Source organism: Corythoichthys intestinalis, chromosome 15 (assembly GCF_030265065.1).
Source record: "Corythoichthys intestinalis isolate RoL2023-P3 chromosome 15, ASM3026506v1, whole genome shotgun sequence".
Taxonomy (NCBI): Eukaryota; Metazoa; Chordata; class Actinopteri; order Syngnathiformes; family Syngnathidae; genus Corythoichthys; species Corythoichthys intestinalis.
Window position 1 is genome coordinate 4,428,673 of NC_080409.1, and position 22,958 is coordinate 4,451,630.

Consider the following 22,958-nt stretch of genomic DNA (forward strand, 5'->3'; position numbering starts at 1 on the left):
AATAAACTGTACTGTATAATAAAGTTGTTTTATTTACCTTTGCGATGGTATGGGAGTGGGAGGAGTGGGAGGAGGAGGGAGGGAGTTACTGTTTGGAAGGAGAGTGTTACCGGCAAAGTGCGCAGTTAGCGTAGACTCCACTGCTGTGCCCCCCACATGCTTTTGGTTGTTAATAAAAGTGCCCACAAAAAGCCATCCGACGCCTCTGGGTGTTTGTATGCACGCCGCCTCCTTTCTGGAGAGGAAATCGGGCGAACCGAAGACAACCGACGACAACGAGCCAACGTGACTCGCCGGTCCACTTCTCACGACGGTGGGAAGCTGAAAGCACCGCCAATTACCAGTCGAGGGCGAATTGGTAACACGAGTCACCTTCCATAAGGACTGTATGTAACTCTTTTTCGGTCCCATAATAGCAAAAGTACACTCAATATGGTCCAAAATGTCTATCAAACACAAACCACGTCCGCACTCAACGAAAGGGAGGGGACGAACTGGGACGCCGTGAGCGTGCGTCAGCTTCTCGTGGCGCTGTCCGACCGCGTGGCTTGGTTCGTCCGCCGAAAACTAGTTCGCCAGCAGAGACTATATGCTCGCGAATTTAATGTTCTTGAGGCGAAAAGTTCGTGAGCTTAAGCGTTCGTGAGCCGAGGTATCACTGTATATATATATATATATATATATATATATATATATATATATATATATATATATATATATATATATATATATATATATATATATATATATCTGTGTATGTATGTGTATGTATATATATATATATATATATATATATGTACAGTGCCTTGCAAAAGTATTCGGCCCCCTTGAATCTTGCAACCTTTCGCCACATTTCAGGCTTCAAACATAAAGATATGAAATTAAATTTTTTTGTCAAGAATCAACAACAAGTGGGACACAATCGTGAAGTGGAACAACATTTATTGGATAATTTAAACTTTTTTAACAAATAAAAAACTGAAAAGTGAGGCGTGCAATATTATTCTGTTTAAAGTGCAGAGAGCATTATGAAAACCATGGAACACACCAGGCAGGTCCGAGATACTGTTGTGGAGAAGTTTAAAGCCGGATTTGGATACAAAAAGATTGCCCAAGCTTTAAACATCTCAAGGAGCACTGTGCAAGCCATCATATTGAAATGGAAGGAGCATCAGACCACTGCAAATCTACCAAGACCCGGCCGTCCTTCCAAACTTTCTTCTCAAACAAGGAGAAAACTGATCAGAGATGCAGCCAAGAGGCCCATGATCACTCTGGATGAACTGCAGAGATCTACAGCTGAGGTGGGAGAGTCTGTCCATAGGACAACAATCAGTCGTACACTGCACAAATCTGGCCTTTATGGAAGAGTGGCAAGAAGAAAGCCATTTCTCAAAGATATCCATAAAAAGTCACGTTTAAAGTTTGCCACAAGCCACCTGGGAGACACACCAAACATGTGGAAGAAGGTGCTCTGGTCAGATGAAACCAAACTTTTGAACTTTTTGGCCACAATGCAAAACGATATGTTTGGCGTAAAAGCAACACAGCTCATCACCCTGAACACACCATCCCCACTGTCAAACATGGTGGTGGCAGCATCATGGTTTGGGCCTGCTTTTCTTCAGCAGGGACAGGGAAGATGGTTAAAATTGACGGGAAGATGGATGCAGCCAAATACAGGAACATTCTGGAAGAAAACCTGTTGGTATCTGCACAAGACCTGAGACTGGGACGGAGATTTATCTTCCAACAGGACAATGATCCAAAACATAAAGCCAAATCTACATTGGAATGGTTCAAAAATAAACGTATCCAGGTGTTAGAATGGCCAAGTCAAAGTCCAGACCTGAATCCAATCGAGAATCTGTGGAAAGAGCTGAAGACTGCTGTTCACAAACACTCTCTATCCAACCTCACTGAGCTCGAGCTGTTTTGCAAGGAAGAATGGGCATGAATGTCAGTCTCTCGATGTGCAAAACTGATAGAAACATACCCCAAGCAACTTGCAGCTGTAATTGGAGCAAAAGGTGGCGCTACAAAGTATTAACGCAAGGGGGGCGAATAATATTGCACGCCCCACTTTTCAGTTTTTTATTTGTTAAAAAAGTTTAAATCATCCAATAAATTTTGTTCCACTTCACGATTGTGTCCCACTTGTTGTTGATTCTTGACAAAAAATTAAAATTTTATATCTTTATGTTTGAAGCCTGAAATGTGGCGAAAGGTTGCAAGGTTCAAGGGGGCCGAATACTTTTGCAAGGCACTGTATATATATATATATAAATATATATATATATATATATATATATATATATATATATATATATATATATATATATATATATATGTATATATATATATATATGTATGTATGTATGTATGTATGTATGTATGTATATGTATATACATATACATATATATATATATATATATATATATATACATACATATACACAGTATTTGATACACTGGCAATATTCTGTCATAGCAGTTTTATGCCGCATTAAGCCCCAGATTGTTTTTAATTTGTCCAATTTACCCTGGAGTACCCGTTTACAGACACCGCGCAACTGCTTTTGTTTCAACCCAGACATAAAAAGAAGCGAAGTAAGTATATTTATTATTCAAAATATCGATTTTGGGATTTGGACAATACTGGGATATCGGTTAAAAAGTCATTATCGGACAACTTGTAGTATGTAGGGAGTGTGAATCCGGAGAGTGTTTTTGTGTGTGTACCTTTTTGCAAGACATGTTACGCAATATGCAGTATACAAAATACACATTTTCCTGTAAACATTCCTGGTTTCTGAGGCATTGCATCTTTTATCGGAATTCAGTACACCACCTTCACTAATCTCTGGCTGTACCTACAACTACTTTTGGAAATGTTCCTATTTTTGTGCTTGTTTCTTAGTTGTGACAAAGTGTAATTTGCAGAGTAACATCTGGTTGATGGTGTAACAGATTGGTGGCAACACAAATGTAAACGATAAGCAGGAAGAACGGCTGCCAACATAATCTGCTCAGTATTGCAGGGGTGGGTGCCGGCCAGATAGCTCACTATGCACCATCAGAGTTACATTTCAAGCCACCAAAAATAATGCTAATGATGCAGGTTAATAGCGAAGACCCTCACATACTTTGAACCAACATATTTTATGGGCTTGTGTTGTTAACCGGTAATATAAAATGGTCATCATTGTTCCAAAATGGCAACTTTCGCATATCCCTAACAGATTACATCACATGTCATGTTGGTGCGCAGGGATAAAGCAGCTGACACCAAGGCTTTTCTCCAATGAGTATTAGTTTGGCCATGGCAACGTAGTTACGGTTGCAAAAGATTTACTCCATTTAACAACTTTTCAAAATTAATTTTAAATTATTTAAATGTATTTTTTATATATGGATGTAAAGATTTTAAAAAAATATCTGTTACAAATATAACAGAAATTCATTCATTTTCAACTGATTTTTTTAAAAAAATTTATTGAACAGAAATATGAATACATGTATTATGCAGAAGATACAAAGTAAAGTTAAAAAAAAAAAGGAAAAAAAAGTCATAATCATTATCATTAGTGTGGTTGGGTCGTAAGTCTGTAAAAAGCTAGTGATACCTGACTCGCCTTATCTCTACTGGAGGAAATATTTCAATACGCTTATCTGAAATCCATCATGATGCTATGTTGTCATCTGGTATCTTCATGACTAGCAACAGCACCTCAAACAATCAGATTCAAATTCAGAATATTTATTGTCATTGTTACAAAGAGCACAACGAAACTTTATTTGGAGCATCCATACAGCTATGTTGGTAAAGTGGAAATATAATAAATACCCTGAAGAACCAAGTGCAAACATTGACACAATATTGGACATAAGTACAACTAAGATTCAACAGTAGCATAAAGTCATGTCAGTGCTAAAGTGCAGAGCAAAATACTGGACTGTCTCAGAAAATTAGAATATTGTGTATTCTAATTTTCTGAGACAGTCCAGTATACCAGATAAAACCAGTTATAAATCAGTGCAAAAACCAGATAAGTTAATCAAGTATAGCCTACTGGTTATCAACCAATGGGTAAGGGTCAGGGAGGAGGAAGTAGTGGGTAGTGACATACTGCAACAATGCAAACCAGCTCAGAGTTATTGTTGTTGGTGGATGTGGATTATTATCCGTAAGAGGGGGGCAGAGAGGGGAGAGGGGCAGAGTTCAGTAGCCTCACAGCCTATGGGTACAGACTGTTGGCCAGTCTTGATGTTCTGGCCTGTATGGACCTGTACCTTCTGCCTGAGGGCAGCAGGTGGAAAAGGTTGTGAGCAGGATCGTACTGGTCCCGCAAGATGTTGTGCACTCTTCATAAACAGCAAGTGGAGTAGATGGTGCTGATCTCAGGGAGAGTCATTTCTATGATTCTCCTGGCAGCTTGCGCCACGCTTTAGCACCTTCTGGTCAGCCTTAGTGCAGCTGGAAAACCACACTAAAAATCCATATGTCAGAACACTGCTTATGGTAAAGTTGTAAAAGTTCACCATCAGAGGTCTGGGAATGTGAGTGCTCTTCAGCTTCCTCAAGTAGTAGAGGTGTTGTTGTGCCTTGCCCACCGCTGTGGAAATGTGACCCCCCCCAGGACCAGTCCTCAGTCACCGTTACCCCAAAGAATTTGAAGCTTCTCACCTTCTCCACTACATCGTTGCCGATAGAGAGAGGCTGATGGATGATGATTTTGTATCGTCGCTCATTGTTCACATAGCAGAAGGGACAGGGAATAGGTTTCCTACATACAGTATTTCTAAAAAGCGTCTGATCAGTATTGGTTCATCCTAGTTTAGCAGTCTAGAGTTTAATGCTAATATGGGCAGAGGTGGGTAATAACGCATTACATTTACTGCTTTATATTTATATAAATGTGATATATAAGTACTCTCCATTTACCGTTTAACATTTATTTGAGCAACTGTTGGAGAAAAATGTACTTCTGAGGGGCCATTTACACGACAACAGAACGGGGTGACAACGGCAATATTTTTTCAGCGATCCCTATCATTTACATGACAACGTCAATGGTGGTAACAACCAGTGGCGTCGTTAGGCATATTTTAGGGGGGCTTCAGGTGTTGTTTTATTTAAAACAAAAAATGCTGACATATTCACTATAAAGTTTCCAGAATATTAGTTGAAATCAATAATCATACAACCTATAATTATTAACTTAAATATGTTCATAAATCTGTCAGTTTCCCCTCACTTTATAGAGTAAGGTGGAGAGCCCCTTTAGTGCGTAATTATCTAGATTATTCTACTTGTTCATATAGAGAACGCCCACATCACTGAAAATGCACTCTGCGTTTTCCCTGTGACCTTGCTCGAAGTCAGTACCAGGCAAGGCCAAGTATAACAGCGTTTTTTGTTTTGTTTTTTTTTTCAGTAGTGAGTAATCGAATTAATTAACTTTTTCCATCTTTGCAACCGTTACTGAAGATGTGAAGGGGCACATTTCTACAATTTGGTTTAATGAGAGGCGAGTTGTCTGATTTTGCCAGCTTTCTGGATAGAGCAGAACGTGAATAGATGGATGAATGACGGACATAAGAAGTTTTTCCAAGAAAGTATTTATCACTGCTGGTAGAAACAGTTTGTTCCAGCCCCCGACTAACACCAGAAGGTACCATGTAATTAATAAACCAACTGCTCTGTGTTTCATGAATAAAAACCTGGCTTGCACACTACAGACAATCTCTGCGTACGTCTTACCTTTGTTGTTTTGCAATCAAAAGTTACATCCTTGCTCAAAAATAACGCTGCTACTTAGCTGCTGCTAGCTAGTTAGTCTGAAATGCATTGTGAAGGTCCTGGTTCGAGTTAAGTGTGAACTCTTTTTACCATTATTTTCCGGCTGACTTCCCTCTGGAGTACCAGCTGTGTTTCTCACTTTACGTATAGATGAGTACAGGAGTTAAGCTCATTCACATACTGTATGATTATCATCAGTGGATAGTCAATATAATACAGTATAATACACGAATAATAATCACTCCACCACCTTTATTGACCTGTAGGAGTCAGAGCAGAGTGACAGACCACTATTCCATACAAAATTACTTTGCATGACGAGCTTCGCCATGTTGTTATTTGACTGGGACGAAAGCGGAAAAAGCATCATGAAAGGATGACATGCAGGAAGTTTTGGTGGCGCTGCCACCTACACATTGGGAATGTATACCACATTGACAAATGGGAGGTTTCATGTACTTTTGCACTTTTGTGCATTTTCCCCACACATAATGGTGGTTGTAAATGCGGAATTAAAAAAAACAGCAAAATGCCACTTTTGCGTTATTGTGTAAGATCATTGTCATGTAAACATGGCCAAAATTTTTACTTTTATTTGAGTATATTTTTGAAGAAGAGACACTACTCTTGCTCCGCTACTTTGGGCTACACTAAAGTCCTTACATTTTTTTTCTTTATTCTACAAATTAGATTTTACTTTGCCAGCGGAATGGCTCTACCAGTTTTTCCAGTGAAGCGTCAGAACAATAATCACATGACTCCATTTTATGAATCATATTTAACAATACAGCCACATGACCACATGCAATATTTACCCACCTTTAATAAGGGACAGAGCCCGCCGCTTGTCAGCTCAGTACTTTTGCTTCTGAATACAATTTGATTCCGCTGTTCAAGGCACGGTTGGCAAACCTATTGATGGGTGTCAATGTCAGGCACTATTAGATACCCATCAAACTATTGTTTACATAGGGGATTCCCAAACACTGGGCCGGGGACCGCTACCGGTGCGTGGCGCATTTGCTACCGGGCTGCAGAGAAATGATAAATAATTTGTTAAAGACCGCAACCTGGCCTGTGACTCTTGACACATCAATATGCCTGTACTGACTAATCCGTGTAGAGATTTCTTTACGTTGCCCGACCGCCATTACTGGGATGTTTGCACACCTATAGCAGCCCAGTGTCAGTCAATGCAAACAGTTACGTTAGCTGCTGTTAGCTATGTGCGTGGGCTTCACACCTCAGCAATGGCGGACAGGGTACTTCCAGTCGTTTTGCTTGAATTAGTCTTGTTCTCGCTAATGACGTAGGAGTATCAGATTTGTTCCCATAAATAATAAGCCCACACGTTAGCGAAGTTGACTGAAAAACAGAAGTCTTTGGACAGCTTTTTCACGGGGAAAAGGCCACCTGGTGAATTAGAAGAGGAGCCTACGACCAAGTCCATTCTGCATATTATTTGGCTAAAAGCTAGCAAACGAGTCAACAAAAGCAAAGGCATTGAGAGCATCATACCTCGTGGTGAATCGTATTGCTAAATCCGAGAAACCTTTTACGATTGGAGAAGAACTCATTATGCCTGCGACCAATGATATTTATCGTTTTGGAAGAGGCCGCTGTTACAAAATAAAAAATAGAAAATAAAAAAAAAAAAAAAGGTTGATCCAGCATATGGTGAGTTACATTTTCCATGCAGTTTTAATGTTCGTTTTTAGCCCCGTCGTGTTATATTAACTGTAATTTTCTGCCAGACACTGTTGGTCCATGAAAAAAAGGCCCACATAACACCGGTTTGTGGTGCAAAAAAAAGTTGGGGACTACTGGTTTACATAATTTAATTGTTGAGCACGCTTGGTTTCTTTGTGGTAGTGTGCCTTGATTTCACCACCCACAAACACATGCAACAAACACACACACACACATCCCCATGTACACACATAAAAAAATCCACGAGTTTTTCCACCACCACTCCCTGCAGCCACCATATGTCCTGGGTTGTCGGCTACAACCTCCCTTACCCATTTCCCAGAGCAGTCTAGATGACTACGGTACTCAGTGTCCTAGCCATCCCTTATAGCAATGCATGTGACTAATTATATTATATATATATTATATTGCTGAAGGAAGGTCTACACTCCTAATGACCTACATTTAGGCATGGGCAACTGGCATACATGCCCCCATTTTGCTCAGTGTGGCCTGAGAGTAGCGGGAGGTCTTTTAACCAAATGAGCATCACATTTTTTCAGTATACGATACCAATAAAAGGTGCTATGAAGTGGTGACCATGTCAAAGAATAAAAATGACAGCATTAAACTGCCTATCACAGCAAAAAGCATGTTGATTTCATATTTCACCTTGTTTTTTATGCTCCTGAATGAAATGGACCACTTGAATGCGTGTGGAAGTGATTGATTTATTTATTCAATTTTTTTAATCCCACGCCATGAAAATGAGTGACTTCCTGGATTAAGGAAGAATGCGAATGTGACGTCAGTCGGGTCACCACAATGCAGCCACTACTTTATAGCATGCAGAGTGACTGCGGATTCAGTTGATTTTGCGGATTAATTTGTTTATTTTTCGCATCATGCCAGCCGAATGTGCTGCAGGATGTTGTTGCTGCACCAGGCAGTGGCGTGTGAGCCTTTTTAGGTTTCAAAAAGTTCCCGATCACCACGGAGAATGGCCAAAACAAGTTCGACAACTGTGGGACAGTTGGACCGACGAGGAAGTGAATAAACTACGTTTTATTTAATTATGTCAAATACTGGGATCATGGCACAGGTTTTAATAAGGAGGTGGCTTGCATTTTGTGGGTGACCATCCGCTGTGACATCACAACCAGAATTGATAATCAAGCCTAGCTTTCTAGTGCTGCGCTAGCGAGTACATGTTGACAGAATAACAAATCGGTCTCAAGGCAACAAGAGAATAGAAAGCCTATGGATAGCACAGCTAGCATGCTGCAAATATCTGCTGCTCATTCTCGCTGTAATGTCATCATCTGTTTAGTAATTGGTAAACGGAGTTACACATGTACTGTATAGCGCCTTTCCACCAGCAAGAGTACCTTGTGCTCCTCATTTACCCACTGATGATGCAGCATCAGAGGCAATGTGAGATTCAGTATCTTGTTCAACGATACTAAGGCGAGGTCACCAGAGCGGGGAATCGAACCGACAACCTCTGAGTTGGTGAACGACACTGAGCCGCAATTTTTGAGTTGGTGGTGCTAAGGCAGTTGTGACAGGAAGACTAATACAGTACAGGAACTAATTTCATTATTAAGCCTTTTCTGTCTCTTTTTGGGATGTAGTTGCATCCAAAATATGCTCTGCTCTCATTTTAAAGTCACTTGCTGTCGTATTTCATACCACCTTTTAACTTTATTGGTTTATTTTATCATATTATTTAATATATTATTGAGGATTAAGAGCTGCAACCCGTCCCACATGTCTCTATCATTTAGCTTAGAAATGTGAGGCAGATATTATCCACAAATTACGAGAGTTACCTACCTCCAAAGGCTGGCCTCATGGTGAAGTCATGATCATCCACTTTGATTAGATGCTCTGTCTTCATTTTGCGAGACTTGGTCACATCTGGGGGCTTCTTTGCCAAGGAGCTAAAGGAAAAGAGTGAATCATGTCAATGTTTTGACCAACAAATGACGCACACCTTTTCTTGTTCTTTATTTTCTCAAGGTGCTGATTACACCATGGACTGACAGCAACTCAGTTTACCCCAGGTCACAAAGTGAGGTCCATCATTCATTCATTCATTCATTTTCCATGCCGCTTTTCCTCACGAGGGTCACGGAGTGAGGTCCATCAACGCTAGTTAAATTACTTTAATATAAAAGAACCAAAAAGGCTCCAGCCTCAACACATTTTTTTTGGAAAGAAAACTATGGGGCGCTGTTTGTAAAGCAGCACATGCTGAAAGCTACAACGACATTTTGTCACATTTAGCGCCAAACAGTGTTTAAAATGTGGTGTGAAAACCAATGTCACTATTTTTCTTCTCACATTTACAAAACTATTTACCAATTTAAGCATTTATTTCAAAATAATGCTACAGTAACAGTGCACAGTAGTGCTACACTAAAATAATTAATCAAGAACTTAATATTTAATTTAAATCTTACATCAAAATCCTAAATATTAAATCTAAATAATATATACAGAGGAGCAGAAGTATTTCTACCCCTTGTGATTTTGCAAGTTCACCCATTTAGAAAATGGGTAGAAGTCTGAAATTTCAATCATAGATGCATTTACACTTATAGAGACATAATCTAAAAAAAAAAAAAAAAAAATCCAGAACTCACATTGTATTATTTTTCAATAATTTACTGGGATTCATATGTATTAGTACCCCTGAGAAAATCTGTACCAATATTTGGTGCAGAAGCCTTTGTTTGCAACTACAGAGGTCAGACACTCTCTGTAGTTCTTCACCAGGTTTTCCCATATGGAAATAGGGATTTTGGCCCATTCTTCCACACAAATTTTCTCTAGATCTTTCAGGTTTCGGGGCTGTCGTTGAGAAACATGAAGTTTCAGCTCCATCTAAAGATTTTCTATTGAATTGAGGTCTGGAGACTGGCTAGGCCACTCCAGAACCTTGATATGCTTTTTACGCTTTGGTAAGCTTGGCTTTGTGTTTCGGATCATTGTCATGTTGGAAGATCCAGCCACGACTCATCTTCAAGTCTCTGACTGAGGGAAGGAGGTTGTGAATCAAAATTTGACAAAACATTTCACCATTCATCCTCTGCTTTTATACAGTACAGTCGCCCTGTTCCCTTCGCTAAAAAACAGCCGCAAAACATGAACAACAGGGGAACCTTCTGAGCAATGCATGATTTTAAACCATTGCACCGTAGTGTTCTACTGACGGTAGCCTTTAAAACTGTGCATCCAGCTCTGTTCAGGTCACTGACCAGCTCCTTCTGTGTATTTCTAGTCTGAGTCCTCACTTTTCGAATCAGTGATGCCCCATGAGGAGAGATTTTACATGGAGCCCCAGTCCGAGGTAGATTATCAGTCATGTTTAGCCTTATCCATTTTTTAACAATTGCAGTAACTGTTGGTATATTCTCACAAAGTTGCTTTCCAATCGTCCCATAGCCTTTTCCAGCTTTGTTGAGCTCAACATTTTTTCTCTGGTGTCTTTCAAAAGCTTTCCGGTCTTTCCCTTGGTAGCAGTAGAATTATGACTGCCTGTGGGGTGCACAAGTGCCAATAATAAGCTCAAATTGATTGTGGGTGGGTGGTTACTTCTGAGGTAAAGGTGGACATTTTTATGGTAGACTGACAACTCTTTGAGCGTAATAATTATTGCTGATTCTCAGGTGTACAAATACTTATGAACTCCGGTAATAAATTATTGAAAAATCATACAACGTTAGTTCGTTCCATTGTTTTTTTAGATTACCGTACTTTTCGGACTATAAGTCGCACCTGAGTATAAGTCGCACCAGCCCAAAAATGCACAATGAAGAGGGGAAAAAAAATATATAAATCAAACTGAGGTATAATTCGCATTTTTGGGGGAAATTTACTGGATAAAATCCAACACATAGAACAGATATGTCATTTGAAAGGTAATTTGAAAAAAAAAAAAAAATACAACAGAGAACAGCATGCTGAATAAGTGTACAGTATGATAATGTTACATGATGCATGAACAACGAATGTTAACATAGCTATTCAGTTATTCAGATAACTACTGTATAGCATAAAGAACATGCATTGCATGTCTACCAAACCATCAATGTCACTCCAAAACACCAAAATAACATGTGAAATGATATAATAATGTGTTAATAATTTCACACATAAGTCGCTCCAAAGTTTAAGTCGCACCCCCAGCCAAACTATGAAAAAAACTGCGACTTATAGTTAGAAAATTATGGTATGTCTTTATCAGTGGAAATGAGTCTATAATTGAAATTTCAGACCTTTACCTATTTTGTAAGTGAGTGAACTTGCAAAATCACAAGGGTGCAAATACTTATGCTCCTCACTGTATATCTTATATTTAAAGCTTAAATGTGAAATCTAAATAACACATTAAATGGGTGAAACTGCTTTACAAATGACGCCCAATATCAGTGAGCCAGACGTTCTCATGCATAAGTATCAGGGGAGAAGGGAAGAGATGTTATATAGTAATATTGTACTGTAAATATATTGTATATTGTATAATTTATTGTATATGATACACATACAGTATGTCTTGTACGGACATGCTTACCGTTGATAGCTTTTACTTTCAGTTTCTATCTGGAACACTTGTATGATTAACATTAGGCCTATAGGTCTGTTCCACGTGTATATGATGATCCTTTGATGATGATTATGATTCTTTTAATGTTTGGACACAATTTTTGTTGTTGTTTTTGGACTTTTTATTGCTTCTAAATATTCAGATTTCTTCCCGGCTTCCGAGTCCCTTAAGTCTTGTTCAACCATTCCACAAAGCCAGCAGCACTTGAGCTTTGAATAGAGAAACCTTGTAATATGCTGTTACAAGGGAAGTAAATTAACAAGAGAAATAACATGAAAATGTGTACTGCGGCCGAACTTAAGATCTGATTGTCAATTTTCCAGATCCAAAAAGTACACACACGCAGAGAATATCATGATGCACATTTGCATCATTTCCGCATTGTATGTGTCGATTTAAAATACGAATCCTTAGGTAGACATTTACAATATTACCCATAATAAGGAGAGAAGGCACTCAATTTGGTTGAAAAGCTTGTAAGGAGAAAGATGGGGAACTATCCAGCTTCCGCAATCGTTCTCACCAGCCCCTCCTTCACCTCGCTTTTTTTTTTGTGACGGCCCAAGCAAAAGACGGGTATCTTGCCCTAAAAGGGGAAGCAAGCTGGTGACACCTCTTGTCTTTGGCTATGTGTGTGCATGTAGGTGGAATTATATACATATGTGTCAGCACATTTCAGCAAAGCAAAGCGGCGTTTTCTGACTTTGACCAGGCAAGACAAAACATTCTTTCTTTGTGAACAATAATAGTAAGCAAAAGCATTTCTTCATTGCGGGCAGCAATAAGCAAAAGCATTTCTTTATTGCGGGCAGCAATTGATAAAACCATATATACAGTATTATAACAACTTAATGATTATAATTCCTAAATGTATTGAAGTTGACCTGTGGAATCTAGGCCGGTTCAAACTGGTCAGAATGCCAAGGCAGTATTATCAAGAGCTAAACATGTCTATAGTTATCAATTCCAAAATTGTCTCTTACTGCAATCAATCATGGATCATCCTATTATAGCAATAAATACTTTATGAGCCATCGTTGGTAAAAGCAAATATTTAACAACCATTTAATAAATATGTTATCAGAATGTATGACAGATTAGCCAAGGAAAAGCGTAAAAACATTGTTTCCTGCCCAAAAAAACCTTCTCGTGACGATTTTACTCCTTTTATTGTGAGGGCATTAAGTGTATTTCTGACAAAACCTAGGAAATTGACCTATTTACAAGAACTGTAATAGTACTGTAATAGAACCATAGTATTCAACTGGATAGTTGTCCCGGTCATATCTGCAGCCTTCCCTCTTTCCCTTGATTGGCTCAGTCATCAGATGGCCGCGAAGTGGTTGGACACTCGAGGTTGGCAAGACTATACTGCATGATGAACCAGTGAAAAATGAAAATGAAATCTCGCTATCTCTATTCTTTCAAGCAACAATAAAAGATATAATGTTGAAGTCATTCACTGCAATAAAAAAAGTATTAATGAGTTACCTTCGAACTCCAAAAATGTGAATCACTGTTTTGCCAAATACGCAACAGCAAGTACTTCCTGTACTCAATAGAGCTGGATTCCTTTGATATGAGTCCATGGAGCAAAGGTGGGTAAAGTTGCCAAAAACTTTACTCAATCGACAGTACCATTACTTTAAAAAATAGTACTCAAGTAAATGCAAAAGTAGCAGTCCAAAAAATTTACCCAAGTACAAGTAAAAATGTATTTGGTAAAAAGAATACTCAAATAATGAATAACATTGTGTGTAACTGCTTACATTTGTTTTAAACAATATATTTTTTTTTCTCCGCACAACGACATGTGCAGTATATGAACTGTTATTATTATGCAGTACTATAACATGTACCATATTAGAAAAAAAACAGATACACAAAAAATATTGAATTTCGACGAAATGAAACAGCACCCATCCAAAGAACATGAATGTCCTCAAGCAGAGAAAACATATACCTGTATCCTCCCATGAAATGAAAACCATCATATCTCTGCTTTTCCGAGATTTATCAGTACTAAATAAAAACGAAAGGTTGAAATCCGCGTTTTCCAGTAATGGTAAAGCAGCTCTCTATGTCAAATAGTTGGCATTTTTATGGCGCTTTGTAGACGCCGCGAGATTAAACTGGCCGGCGTGATCAATGAACTTCCAACTGCAAGCTTGTGTGTGGTCATGTATTGTTAACTATGATTGGTATAATGGAATCGTGATTATTGTTGCCACGACTTGTTGGTGAAACTGGTACAGCCACTGGGCTGGCAAACATAAAGTCAAATCTAGTATCTAATAAAACAAGGAACCATGTGAGTCTAGTGTAGACCAAAGTAGCAGAGTAGGAGTAGTGTATCTTCACAAATATACTCAAGTAAAAGTAAAACTACTCCTAAGCCTCTTTCACACATACCTGAACACTGTTTAAATCCCGGGATTTAACCGGTAGCCCTTATGTGTGAAAGCAATTTCCTGGGTCCACTGAACGGAGATTACGCGGACATTTACCGGGTCTCGTCCTAGTATAATGTCCGGGACATGGCATGTGTGTAAGCAGGCGTTGAATTCCTGGATCACAGCACAAAAGCTCATGACGTAAATATCATGACGGCCTGATCATCATTTCCTCTTTCTTCGCAATGAAACGAAAAGCGGTAAACAAACATCGCAATAATCAACATGGCAAACTGAAGAAGTAGCAAATTTAAACTGGAAATATAACGAAATTAAATTGCTACAACATCGTAGAGCTGAGGAAGAGAGTCCATCATCTATCTTTGAAAATGTGTGGTTTATTTTGTTGCCGATGCTGACCAAAAATTACGTAATATTCGGGTTGTAAAATCGCGCCAGTCGTCCTCCGCGCAGAGAGCGGCAAGTTGCCAACACGGGACAAGTCTGTGAAAGTGCCCACCGGGTAATTTACGGGATATCTCCTGAAGGGAATAGTATCTTTTCTCATATTTACCGTTCGACTGTTTGTATTACTCTAAATCACCCAATATAAAATAGCATTTACTGTATATAATTGCTTAAGGAAGACAAGCAGAATATATTTGACATAGGACGTAAGAGATACATGACGCTTTCTGATCACGGAAGCCCAACGCGTGCATCATGCAGCTGACTAAGCAAGATTGACACTGACAACCAGGTGATAGGCAAGACATCTACAAGCCCACATCTGCAACACTAAATCCCGCAATCAGTTCTTTAAGACAGTCCAGAACAAATGGCGGGACGTCCTGTCCTATTAGGAACACTGGCCCGATATCCAACTGATAACAGGACTGATAAGACTCCAAGTGCTCGTCTGACGCTGAGGCGGGCAAAATCTCCCATTACGGCAGACCCGGCGGCATGGGCGGGCATTAGGGGGCCGTGCCCGCCCTGAGGTACGGCCGTGCCCGCCCTAGTTCGATTAAACTGTACTGTGTAATTTTTTTTTTTAATCTTCCACAAAAACAAACACACACGGAGAGAATGAACCCTATATTCCAGTGTTTTTCAACCGATGGTGCCGCCGCCGTGAGAGATCGTCAGGTGTGCCGCGAGAAATTATCCAATGTCGCTTTTTTTTAACATCGTCGGGCAAAGTTGCAGTAGGAAGGAAGGAATGGGCAAAAAGTTCTCGGTTGTGTGCAGATGAGTCGTGTTGCGTTCAAGAACTGCTCGGATTTCTAGCCATCAGCCACCTTGCTCTCCGTAACAATGTGGACCCCAGCACTTCTACTGTTCATTATTTGACTCGTCAAGTGTCGATATACACAAAAGTGTCCTTTCCATTTTATCCATATGTGACGACCGTTAATCCTCCCTCTATGTTTTATTCCAACACATTATCGAGGACAGCAAGGTGGGAGATGGCTAGAAATCCGAGCAGTTCTTGAACGCGACACGAGCGGCTATCTAGCCCCATACAAGCTTAAACGTCATCTCCAAATGAACGCCCGTCGCTTCAGAACAAGTCGATGGACTATTTTTTACGACTTCGTGAAAACACAGAGAAATGGGCAACTTTTTTGAGAAAAACTACAAAGGTAAATAAGAAAGCCAGTTACTTTGTTGCTAAATCCCAAAAGTCCCAAACTGTGGCAGAGACGTTAATACTACCTGCCTGCAAAGCCATTGTCAGCGAGACGACCAGCTCTGATGTGCTTAAAGACATTGCTCAAGTCCCCTGTCTGATGGTTTTTCAAGCCTAATTGCTAAACGTTTCACACTGAGTAAGTATAAATAATGAGAAATTATTTTATAATTAAATATACTGTACAGAAAGTAATTTTGGAACATTTTGGTGTGGTGTGCCGCGAGATTTTTTCCAACGTAAAAACGTCCCGTGACTCAGAAAAGGTTGAAAAACAGTGCTCTAGTCATCGTATCTTGATCTGTCGTCATTCATTTCAACCAATCAGAGCAGCGATTGTAGGCAATTTCTAGCCAATCACAGATAAGGGGGGCGGGCTGAGTAGTCGGCCATTGGGTACTGCGATTGGATAGGGATTGCTCCGGTCACAGAAATGGCGATTGAGTGGCTCCTCCGTTGCTAATTCAAATTGGAACGGACATCCGTGTTTTTTTCAAGAAACTAAAGACGAACTCAAGCCATGACAAAGACGCGGCCGAATGTCAACATGAAGGGATAGCGCTGCCACTTCCTGCAGTTTCACTGACTGACACTATCATCAGAAAATATAACGGGTAAAAACGCCACTGTTACGGCTAAATTTACATTGAAGAAGTGTGCCCCCCCCTAAAAAAAGGCAATGCCCCCCCTGTAATTTCTTTCTGCAGCCGGGTCTGCATTACGGTTGCCTCAGTAATGGTGACTCAGCAACTGTGACGCACGAACTAAACAGCCCAAACTGGAATAGAAGGTAATCCTGAACAACGCCTTAACACACCTTTCTTCCTGCCCACAGCTCACCCCGAGAAAGCCTTCAAAAAGACTGAATGTTTAACTAATCGTTTTCATTTTTCTCGGGAAGCCTTTTGTTGACTTGTGATATGGTTTCCTCTTTGCCTGGGTCTGTCGCTGATTTGCCTTGCTGTTTGATCGCTTTTGATGCGAATAAATCGTCAACTTGTGTTTCGAAGCCTTCTTCCAGCTTTCAAAATGGAGTCAGTACAAGGAGTTAAGACTAAGGTGAACACGCAGAGTTTGGCCTTTTGTGGCCTTTCCAGCTTTCAAAATGGAGTCAGTACAAGGAGTTAAGACTAAGGTGAACACGCAGAGTTTGGCCTTTTGGCCGGGTTGTTAGGGTTTCGCCAGCCTGGGTCGTTGGAGCTGCGTCAGCGCGGGTCGGCAGTTCAGCTGGCGTGATTCCGGTAATCTGGCTAAAAGGTCCGATTCCCCATGTCTGAAAGCCATGACACGGGCAAATCCAGCGACACTTTACACAGGAATTTACCTGGATATAAGTCTGAAAAGTGCTTTAGAAGTACATTTTTCTCAAGTAATGTAAATGTAACAGAGTAAATATAACACATTACTATGTATTGTAGATACACTTTCTCCCAAATAGCCTGTATTCATTTATTTTACTAGGTCTAATCATTTCTATATTGCTTGTCTTATTCACTAAGTTTCTATAACAAAGTGACTCTATTTGGATAAGATATGCATGGGAAACAATAGCAGTTCCTGCCGCGGGCAGGTTGTGTAGTCGCCCAGGGGGCCAAATTACTAGGGGCACGAGTAATTGTCCACTATTAGAATTGGTGCCCCTAGCATTGCAATGACGTCCCATGCAGACCACAGTTAATGTCTGAATACAACACCACAAGGAGAAGGAGGTGGGTGTGGTGTGTGGATCTCTCCCAGGGTTGACTTTGATTCTTAATGTGCAAAGAATAAAAAAAAAAAAATATCTTGAACATTTGACTCAGTTGTACAATGTACTGTTAATGGCGGAAAACACTCAGGTGACTTGAAGTTCCGCTCTGAGACCCCCAATTTGGCCACATTTCAAAATTGTCCTATATGCATGTGTGATACATCATTGGAAAGCTTAAAATCTCAAATTTCTGGTGGGAGAAAAGGTGAGAGCACGCGAAGCATTATTCAAGACGCCATGATTTTAACGAGATATTATCAATTATTATTAAACATTTATTAAATATATTATTATTATCAATTAATGATTCTAAGCTAAAAATGACAGACATTTCAAATAATAAATATATAATAATATATATAATATAATAATATAATATATAATATATAAATAACTTACCTTCTTTTTATGGCTGGGTTGAAACAAAAGTGGTTGCGCGACGTCTAAACGGGGGTTTGCAAGGTAAAACGGACAAATTAAAAATAGTTGGTGGGCTTAATGCGGAATGAATCTGCTATGGCAGCATATAGACATATTGTTCTATCAAACACAACAGTTCTTTTGGCTTAAAATACAGCAGTTTATTTTAATGAGGGGTGCAAGAATAGAAACTGCTTTTTCAGTCTTGTCTGTGTTTTCTGCCATATGTATTTTTTTTTCCTTCTTCAAGTCATTTAATAGTTTAGCTGTTTAATGAATTTACTTTCTATTTAAAGCGGCACTTTGATTTTGGAAACAGCTCATTGTTTTATTTCCGGTTCTGCATTTCCTGGTTCATGCATCTGCTCCCTCGATGGTGTGAGTATGCCTTGTAAAGTGAATTAAAGGCACGACATATAAATCGTGAAGATTCCTCACAATGCTAGGTGGAGGAATAGTTGTGCTGAATGTGTTTTTGTGTCTGTCTTTTCTTCAATTGGTCACACACGTAACTTGTAGTTGTCAGCTTGTTTTTTGTTTTTTTTATCGCCTACAACTGTTAGCATCATATCAAAATAATTCATGTGAGCTGTGAATGTAGTGGCTTGACGGGAGATAGCATTCATATGTTCACGATACAGTAGTTGGTTTATAGTTAAAATTATGTGGTTTAATGTTGAATAAACTAAACATATTAAGAGGTCTGTAAATGTTGAGTATAAGTCTGTATGTTATTCACCAGATACTAAATGTGTGTACATATACACTGCTGGCCAAAAGTATTGGCACCCCTGCAATTCTGTCAGATAATGCTCAATTTCTCCCAGAAAATGATTGCAATTAGAAATTAATTGGTAGTAATATCTTCATTTATTTTGCTTACAATGAAAAAACACCAAAGAGAATGGAAAAAAAAATAAATCATGATAATTTTACACAAAAGTCAAAAAATGGGCTGGACAAAAGTATCGGCACCCCCAGCTTAATACTTGGTAGCACGACCTTTTGACAAAATAACTGCAAACAACCGCTTCCGCTAACCATCATTAATATTCTTGCAATGCTTTGCTAGAATTTTCAACCATTCTTCTTTGGCCAACTGCTCCAGGTTTCTGAGATTTGAAGGGTGCCTTCTCCGAACTGCCATTTTCAGATCTCTCCACAGGTGTCCTGCAAACCATTTTCTAGTGCTTTTTGAAGTGTGTTTTGGATCATTGTCCTGCTAGAAGACCCATGACTTCTGAGGGAGACCCAGCTTTCTCACACTGGGCCCTACATTATGCTGCCAAATTTGTTGGTAGTCTTCAGACTTTATAATGCCATGCACACGGTCAAGCATTCCAGTGCCAGAGGGCGCAAAGCAACCCCGAAACGTCAAGGACCCTCCACCATGTTGGACTGTGGGGACCGTGTTGTTTTCTTTGAAGGCCTGTGTTTTTTTTCCCCTGCAAACTCTATGTTGATGTCTTTGCCCAAAAAGCTCTACTTTTGTCTCATCTGACCAGAGGACATTCTTTCAAAACGTTTTTAGCTTTCTCAGGTAAGTTTTTGGCAAACTCCAGCCTGGCTTTTTGTATGTCTCTGGGTGAGAAGTGGGGTCTTCCTGGTTATCCTACCATAGAGTCCCTTTTCACTCAGACGCCGACGGATGGTACGGGTTGGTATTGTTGTACCCTCGGACTGTAGACAGCTTGAACCTGTTTGGATGTTAGTCAAGGTTCTTTATCAACCATATGCACAATCTTCAAGTCGTTGAAATCTCTCTGCAATTTATCTTTTGCGTCCACATCTAGGCAGGTTAGCCACAGTGCCATGGGCTTTACACTTATTGATGACACTGCGCACAGTAGACACAGGAACAAACAGGTCTTTGAGATTGCCCATGCTTCCTCACAATTTTGCTTCTCAAATCCTCGGACAGTTCTTTGGTCTTCTTTCTTTTCTCCATGCTCAATGTGGTACACACAAGTACACAGGACAGAGGTTGAGTCAACTTTAATCCATTTGAACTGGCTGCTAGCGTGATTTAGTTATTACAACCATGTGTTATGTGCCACAGGTAAGTAACAGGTACTGTTAATTACACAAATTAGAGAAGCATCACATGATTTTTCAAAGGGTGCCAATACTTTTGTTTGACCCATTTTTGGAGGTTTGTGTAAAATAATAATGATTAAAAAAAAAAATCTATTCTCTTTTGTGTTTTTTGATTGCAAGCAAAACAAAGATATTACTACCAAAGCATTCGTATTACAATCATTTTCTGGGAGAAATTGAGCATTATCTGACTAAATTGTAGGGGTGCCAATACTTTTGGCCAGCCGTGTATGCACACCTGCACATGAGCCCAAAAACGTACTTGAGTTCATCTGTTATGCTCTCTAAAAGGAGCCCCTGAAATCAACACATCTGAGCCAGTTAGTCACAAGTAGAATCTGTGACACTTTCTTTATTATTTCTACAACATTTTATCAATGTTTGTGATGTTAAATTAACACTGTTGAACAGTAACAGAGGTCCAGGCCAGCCTGGTTTGTTCATTCATGACTACATGTATTTAGTAGGGCTGTCAAAATTATCGCGTTAACGCGCGGTAATTAATTATTTAAATTAATCACGTTAAAATATTTAACGCAATTAACGCACATGTCCCGCTCAGACAGTATTCTGCCTTTTGGTAAGTTTTACAGCGGGCTTTTTGTGCTGTCTAACAGCGAACTCTTGTGGTCGCTTTGCAACATGGTTTATTTTTTTTCTTGCCAGTTCAATATGGCTGCACAACGTCTCGGGCTGACGCCTACGTTGTAATGTTGTGCATATATGATCCTTGGACAAGATTTGTCCATAAGTACGGTTGTTGTAAAGAATGTACATATTATGCTAGTAAGCGAAATGTTCTATTTTTTGTATGAGACACTTTTTGTTTATGTTTAGTGAACCTGTATAGCGTGCTAAGCTAACGTTGTTGCTAATGCAATGCTTGTGTACTTTTTGTTGTTGTAGTTTTACGACGGTCTAAAGAGGACAATGGTTTGAGGCTATTTTATTAATACATCAGATGAAAAAGGGAGAAGTCTGATTATTAAGGCGTCGTTCACTAGCTGTCTAGCTTTGGAAAAAGTAGACGCTTCGGAGTGAGGACAGCATAGACAGATTTAAATGACAGTAGAGTGAAATGCCCACTACAGTCCTTATGTACCGTATGTTGAATGTACAGTGGGGAGAACAAGTATTTGATACACTGCCAATGGGTTTTCCCATTGGCAGTGTCATCTTGTGTCTTATCCTTCCATTCCAACAATTTATTTTACAGAATATATATATAATTTACAGAAAAATATGGCATATTTTATAGATGGTTTGAATTGCGATTAATTACGATTAATTAATTTTTAAGCTGTAATTAACTCGATTAAAAATTTTAATCGTTTGACAGCCCTAGTATTTAGCTTAGGTGATTATCTTCTTTTTGCTCCTGTATTGTGTGTCGTCATCTCCTGTTAATTCAAGAGAATTATAGAACCTTTGATAAGAGAAAATTGACTATTTTATTCTTCATCATTCACTTCTGCCAAGGGGCAGGGCGCAGGCGGACAGTTTGTAGGGATGGTTGGGAGCAGGACAGAAGTGCATGTACACGGGTTAACTTTTTAAATGGAGCTTGGCTTCACGCCACGTAAATGATTTTGAGACACATACACCCGCACTATCAGATAGCAGACACAGTGATCTGGTTGAGGAATGGCAGCAATTTACAGGTGCTTTTTGACTGGTTGAAAGTATTACTATAAATTAGTTTTATTAGCATTCCAATCAGTGTTGTTCATGACGGCGTCAGAGTATAACGGCGTTGCTAACGGCATTATTTTTTTCAATAGTGAGTAATCTAATTATTTACTTTTCTCATGCCACGCCGTTACCGTTACTGAGGATGTAAAGGCGTGCGTTACTATGTGTTGTTACATTGGTTGAATGACGCAAGAAAAGTCTGAGAGACACGGACTCACTCACTCACTCAGAGCAGGAGTTGGGAGGAGGGAAGGGAGTTGTGATGCCGTTGCAAACGTGATGCTAGGTGGCTCCATTAATACATTACTGTAGCCCAGGGGTCAGGAACCTATGGCTCACGAGCCAAATCTGGCTCTTTTGACAGCTGCATCTGGCTCGCAGACAAATCTTGAATTATTAAAAAAAAAAAACGGAAACGGAGAAGGTCACCGGTCATACGCTGGTGTTGTGCAGTAATGAGCAGACATGACTTTTGTGGCGTGTTAACTTTTTTATTGCTCCGACAACACTCCTGCAATTTGCACTAGATATCATCAAATGGCAACCTAGATGTGTTACGTTAGATCCCCCTAAGTCCTATGCCAATGGCTGCGTGAGCTAATGGTGATCTTGGGAAGTAGTCCATATACTACAACCGGCGACTAGAAAGCCGCTTCGCAGTAATTTTAGTGGGAAAGTGGCATACATACATGTTGTTGTATCCATTTATCTATCTATCAATCGCATAGGCGACACAGATGAAGCAGAGACACTGTTCAAGTGGGTATAAGTGGGTTCGCCGTATTTTGCTGTCGAAAATAGCGGCCGAT

General features: G+C 39.6%; 1 protein-coding gene across 2 annotated transcripts in view; it reads right to left on the reverse strand.

The window, feature by feature from the left end:
* The window catches only part of gabrr2a (gamma-aminobutyric acid type A receptor subunit rho2a), an 86,698-nt gene that overhangs the window by 58,355 nt on the left and 5,385 nt on the right, over positions 1-22,958 (reverse strand). For both annotated transcript variants that reach the window (XM_057860190.1, XM_057860189.1), the window contains exon 2: positions 9,329-9,435. In XM_057860190.1, coding sequence (XP_057716173.1) covers positions 9,329-9,435 — 107 coding nt within the window. The remainder of the gene's footprint in view (positions 1-9,328; positions 9,436-22,958) is intronic.